The sequence below is a fragment of the Wyeomyia smithii genome, chromosome 2 (genome assembly GCF_029784165.1).
Source record: "Wyeomyia smithii strain HCP4-BCI-WySm-NY-G18 chromosome 2, ASM2978416v1, whole genome shotgun sequence".
Lineage (NCBI taxonomy): Eukaryota > Metazoa > Arthropoda > Insecta > Diptera > Culicidae > Wyeomyia > Wyeomyia smithii.
The window spans coordinates 277,897,313-277,903,441 of record NC_073695.1 but is presented as its reverse complement, the minus strand read 5'-3'; the positions used below and the strand labels follow the sequence as shown (position 1 = coordinate 277,903,441).

The 6,129-nt window shown below is 39.8% G+C and overlaps 1 protein-coding gene across 1 annotated transcript; it reads left to right on the top strand.

The window, feature by feature from the left end:
- The first annotated feature begins 556 nt into the window (after positions 1-556).
- Positions 557-1,627, top strand: LOC129720646 (uncharacterized). Its single transcript, XM_055672135.1, has one exon. The coding sequence runs from the start codon at positions 557-559 to the stop codon at positions 1,625-1,627; it is 1,071 nt and encodes a 356-aa protein (XP_055528110.1).
- The last annotated feature ends 4,502 nt before the right edge of the window (positions 1,628-6,129 follow it).

Here is a 6,129-nt window from a genome sequence, read left to right as displayed (position 1 = left end):
ACGCGTAAACACTGGCAATGACGTGAACCGGTTTCTGAATGAGAGAACAGTTAACCTTTCAATTAGAGAATTGACAGAGGAAGAAATTCTTTGCGAGGAACTGTTTGTTAATACAACCAGACGAAGTGAGGATGGCAGATTCGTGTTGAGACTACCGACAAATATCGAACAGCTCGGAGAATCCAGGAGCTTAGCTTTAGATAGGCTGCTCAAGCTAGAAAAACGATTCGAGAAAAACATTAAATTACGAACTGATTATACACTCTTCATGAAGGACTATATAACATCCGGGCTCATGGAAAAAATTGAAGAAGACGACATAGACAATGATTAACCTATGTTTTACTTGCCTCATCACGCTGTAATTAAACCTGAGAGCAAGACTACTAAATTGAGAACTGTTTTTAACGCATCTGCCAGTACATCAACCGGACTATCGTTGAACGACGTTTTGATGAGCGGACCCACAATCCAACAAGAACTTTTCAGCATTCTTCTAAGGTCCCGAAGTCATCGTTACGCACTGACAGGAGATGTAAAACAAATGTTTAGGCAAATGTTGATTCACGTAGATGATCGGCAATTGCTGCTAATATTGTGGCGATTCTCACAAGAAGAAGCAGTCAACACCTATCGCTTAAATACTGTCACATATGGAACTTGCTCGGCACCATTTGCAGCGACTCGGTGCTTACAACAATTGGCGATCGAGAACGAGGAACGGTATCCAGAAGCCTCTAATGTAATTAAAACGGACTTCTACATGGACGACGTATTGACAGGACATGATGACCCGGAAAGGTTGATTCAAACAAAGAACGAGATGAGCACGATTCTGAAGAGTGCAGGTTTTGAGCTACATAAATGGAAAGCTAACGATCCTTCAATAGTACCTGACGATGGGAGCACTTCAATAGTGAAAATTCTGGGAATGTTTTGGGATACAAGAGCTGATATGTTTGGATTTCGAGCAGACATAAATATGAGCGCAAGAACTACAAAACGAAACGTATTGTCAGAGGTGCAAAAAATTTTCGATCCTCTAGGGATTATAAGTCCGATCGTTCTACATGGCAAATTAACAATGCAAGACATTTGGTCGGTAAAGCTAGAATGGGATCAAGAACTTCCAGAACAAATTAAGAATCAATGGAAATGGTTCTGTAAGCAGGTGGAAGAAATTAACAAAATCTCTATTCCTAGATACGTACACAGCAAAGGTTGCTTGGTAGAACTTCACGGATTCGCAGACGCAGCCAAACGTGCTTATGGTGCGGTTATTTACGTAAGAACGGCCAATGAAGAAGGTATCAATATCAGGCTGTTGTGCTCAAAATCCCGAATCGCACCAAGCAGTAAAAAGACGAACACAGAAGACACAACCATCCCACGCATGGAGCTACGAGCGGCAACTTTGCTGGTAGAACACATGGCTAAAGCCAAGGAAGCACTTGCGATCGAAGTACACGGGATCTATTACTGGACTGACTCGATGGTCACATTAGATTGGATCTCCAATCCGACAAAGAAAAGGCCAACCTTCATCAGCAATCGCGTTAGGAAGATAAATGATCAAAGGAGAACCCAGCAGATCTTATATCCCGGGGAACGTCTACACAAAAGCTAGCGGAGAGCACGATTTGGTGGAAGGGCCCTGCATTCCTCGAAGGACGCGATAGCACGTGGACTCAAAGGCCATCAAGAGTCATGATCACACAAGAGCAACAACAAGTAGACACTCGTTGCGAAGTAAACTACTCATTACTGGATCGTTATTCGAAATTAGAAAAGTTGCAGAGAGTTGTAGCATACTGTCTGCGTTTCAAACGAAACTGTCACATACAGCAAATTGAAAGAGAAACAGGGCCACTTACGTTGAAGGAGCTAGATGATGCTCAGTTGTGCATTGTTCGAATGGCACAAACTATATACTTTGCAACCGAGATTCAACAGTTAAAGAAAAAAAATCGTTGCCCAGTTCTAGCACCCTCATAACTCTTCAACCATTCTTAGATGATCGTCAGGTTCTTCGCGTCGGAGGACGCATTCAGGCGGCCGGTGTGGAATTTAACCAGCAGCACCCAATTATTTTGTCATCGAAATGCAAGTTAGCATATTTGTTGGCCGTTTATTATCATTTGGAAAATCTACATGTAGGAGCACAAGGTCTACTTGATGCGATGAGATTGAAATATTGGCCTATTCACGGTCGCAATTTAACTCGTAGAGTGGTACACGAATGTTTAAAATGCTACCGCAACAATCCAAAACCGCTTAATCAAGTTATGGGACAACTTCCTAGTGAACGAGTGAATCCAGGCAGACCATTTCAATCATGTGGGATTGACTTTGGTGGACCATTCAACGCCAAGGAAGTATTTGTGCGGACTCAAAAAACACACAGGGTATACTCTGCACTATTTATTTGCCTAAGAACTCGAGCAGTTCATATAGAACTAGTAACAGGGCTATCAACATCCGATTTCATAGCAGCTTTAAGAAGGTTTGCTGGTCAAAGGGGTTGGAGTAGAACTATCTATTGCGACAACGCTACTAATTTTGTGGGCTCCAGAAACGAGATTAAGACATTAAATGAGAATTTCAATTACAAGGTCGCGCCAGACATCCAGGAGTTTTGCAAGGGAAAAGGAGTCGAGTGGAAATTTATACCTCCTCGATCACCTGCTTTTGGCGGAATATGGGAAGCAGGAGTCAAAGGTGTTAATCATATGCGTAGGGTACTTGGATCTACAATACCCACATATGAGGAAATATTGACTTTATTCAAACAAATAGAGGGTTTTTTGAACTCAAGACCAATTTCACCCATGTCATCTGATCCCAGCGACCCAAACCCCTTAACACCTGGACATTTTATAACTGGAGGGCCAATAAATGCTATGCCAGATAGGGACTATTCCCAAAACTATTCAAATCGGTTAACGAGATATGAACAAATACAGAAAAACTTACATGTGTTTTGGGAACGATGGAGACTTGAGTATCTGAACAACCTGCAACAAAGCTCAAAAAAAATGTCTCGTAAGGAACCCGATCTGCTAATCGGTCAGTTGTGCCTAATCAAAGAGGATAACTTACCGCCGTATACATGGATCACAGGACGTGTAATTCAAGTTCACCCAGGACCGGATGGACGTGTCAGGGTGGCAACACTTTTGACTTCAAGAGGTGAAATCAAAAGATCGCTTGCAAAGTTATGTTTATTACCCTTTGAAGGAAACACTGGTGTAGGGGCGGGAGTATGTTGAGGATTGAATAAATAGTCAAATAAATTGAACGTATGCATTCCTTTTGGTGTATAACCGAGTATCACAACTGTGCGAACTGTTATATTGGCACACATCTAGTACGTGAGTATCTATCTACTGTCAGATGGTTTTGCTATCCAATCTTTCACTTTTTTCGCAACCTTCAAACGAAGCAGTCGCATAGCAGAGACAGTAACACACAGACTGCTTAAGCTCATTAAATTTTTTCAGAATGGTTGCACCGATTTTCACAAAATTAGCTCAAACAAACTTAAATTATTACTTTATATATAACATCAATATTCTTGAACCTGGGCAATATCACAACAGATCTAAGCTCTGGTCGCAGTGATGAGTCCACACAGAAAAAAAATCTTGGAATTAAAAATGATTTATTAAACCGGTTCCGAAAGTATTCATATCAGAGATAGTATTTGACCTCGTTTTGAACCCTGATTGATCAATATCTGCGTTCACAACAAGGCTCACCATTTTTCCGTAGTACATCATAAAATACAATTTTCTGCATTTTTGTGGAGGTGATGCTAATTTCCTCATCTGTTTCTGCAAAAACGAAGGGAATACGTGGAAAAATAGCGGAGTTTTAAGCATTCAAAATTGAATAAAATTTATTACTTATTCCAAATTTAAGTTTTCGTTTTACATTCTCTCTTAGATGCCTTCCCAAAAATGTAGTTCAACATGAAAAAGAATTGTCTGCAGCCTATCAGTAGTTTCTTGCAACTCGCTTCTGGGTTACAATACTTTTAATAAATTGTATCCTAAAATACATACGCCCTTCTAGAAAATTACTCTTCAGTCCATCATTTACTTGTCAATAATTTGGTCGTAAAGTAAATGTCTGTCAATCTTAAAATGCTACAATGTTAATAATGACCAACACGCAATAACTATCATGGCATTTTTTTCGTAAAACATTTTCAACATAGATAACTTTTAAATAATATGGTATACTCAAGCGTCATCAATTAATTCATATTTTTCGACATTCCGAAAGTGTGTGATTATGTAATTTTGCTGTCCGAAAGGGCGCCCTTTTCTTGGAATCAAACTCAACCCTCCAATAAAAAAAAACCAAGAAGTCCATTTCCAGGTAAATCCCAAATGTTTTCTCAGCCCATGCTCGAGTGCAACCGAATAAAAAAAAGAGCATTTGCAACGAACCGACCCAAATGCACACAAATAAAAACAAACATTCAAGAAGCAAAGCATGAGAAAAAAAACTGCCCCGACGCTAACGAAGGTTCATTCGTTTCGTAATGCATGGTTGATTTAAGAATAGCCTGGACCTGTTTTTTTTTGCTAAAAAATAAATAAATATCAGAACCACTTGGATCAATTTTAGCATCCTTCACCATCCAGCAGACGATATACCAATTGTATTTGAAAAGAATTGATTAAATTAACACAGAGGCAAAACAACTCCCGAACCCAACAGAAATTAAAAATAGTTCAAAGAAATTTAGCAAATTTCAATTGAAAAACGGTTCTGGTTTTCTTCATCGCACCCGGAGCCTTAAATTAAATTATAATTAGCCTACAATTTTTCGCTTTATTGTGTCCTCCCCGTCCACGCGGATCGCCGTTTCCCAATTAGGTGCGACAGTTTTGCCATTTGCCACTTGAAAGTCAGCAGAGGCGGGTGAGCAGTCAAGCGCGAATCTGTCGAATTTGATTAGCCCGCCGAAATGCTGAATGGGAAGAAATTTACTCCCGCGATAAGGAGCAGATAACGACGACGATGATGATGATGATAAATGGGAGATAATTTGTTGAATGCGCGTCGCGTATTTCGCTGAAAAAGTTACTGTTTTCGGAAGCCCAAGAATTGTAATTAATCTGCCCACTGACTGGCCGCACGCTCGGGTGGCAAGCAGGTTCATCACTTTCGGGCGTAGCGTCAAGTTCCTGGAAACACTTACTCCACGAGAAGCTCGAGCTTGAATTCTTCCGATAAGTGGTTTCGAGTGGATAAAATGTCGTTTAGTAGTAATGAAGAATTGGAGATCCGAATGAATCAAACAGCAGATGCCCATTCGAGTCGCGTTGTGCTCTTGAGAGTCGTGTATTGGAAAAGTTAATTTAATTTGACCGTAAATGATCTAATGAAGTAATGTAGTGGACTTTTGAGGATTGAATAAAATTAACACAATCTGCAACAATTTTTTTCTGCATAGTGGAAAAATAATTTTGAAAAACGATGACCTCCGACCACACCATCGGTATTTAAAGTTGTCGTGCTGGTTTCGACAACGAGGTTTTTAATGGTTTTCACGTGTTAATCAGTAAAAAACAGTGTGGCCTTCATTGGCCCAAAAGAGAAACCCTACGAACGTGGCAGCAATTAATAATGTACGCGTTGTCATTGCCGTAAATAGTCTTTGCCATCGGTGAGGCATAATGTACACAGTTTTGCATCATCTGAATTGTTAATGGAAATTTATGCTTCGTCTGTCGGTAGGAATGGTAATGATAAAGTTTATGTATGGGCAGGCCTGCTAAAAGCTTTTTTTTCGGCACTAAATGGCACCTATTTTACAATTCCGAACCTCAATACGCCCAAAAATAATTAATTGACATATTAAATATGAAAACCCGCTTCGCAACTCATTCTAGTGAGATTTGGGAGTGAAATAATAAACATTTATATCGCACCACAATAAAAATGTTAACGCTGCTGAAACACTATAACCATTTCAATAACTAGCAAAACAACCAAACTACTGTTTAAAATTTTCAACTCAACAGTTTCCCCAACCGGAATGGGCTCTCGTAAGCGGTTACATGATTTAATGTTGAAATAACACCTCCAAACGGTTTGCATTTAATATGACTTGTT

What these genes read in the sequence shown, in the direction of transcription:
- LOC129720646 (XM_055672135.1), top strand. Translation starts at nt 557, where the DNA reads ATGTTGATTCACGTAGATGATCGGCAATTGCTGCTAATATTGTGGCGA.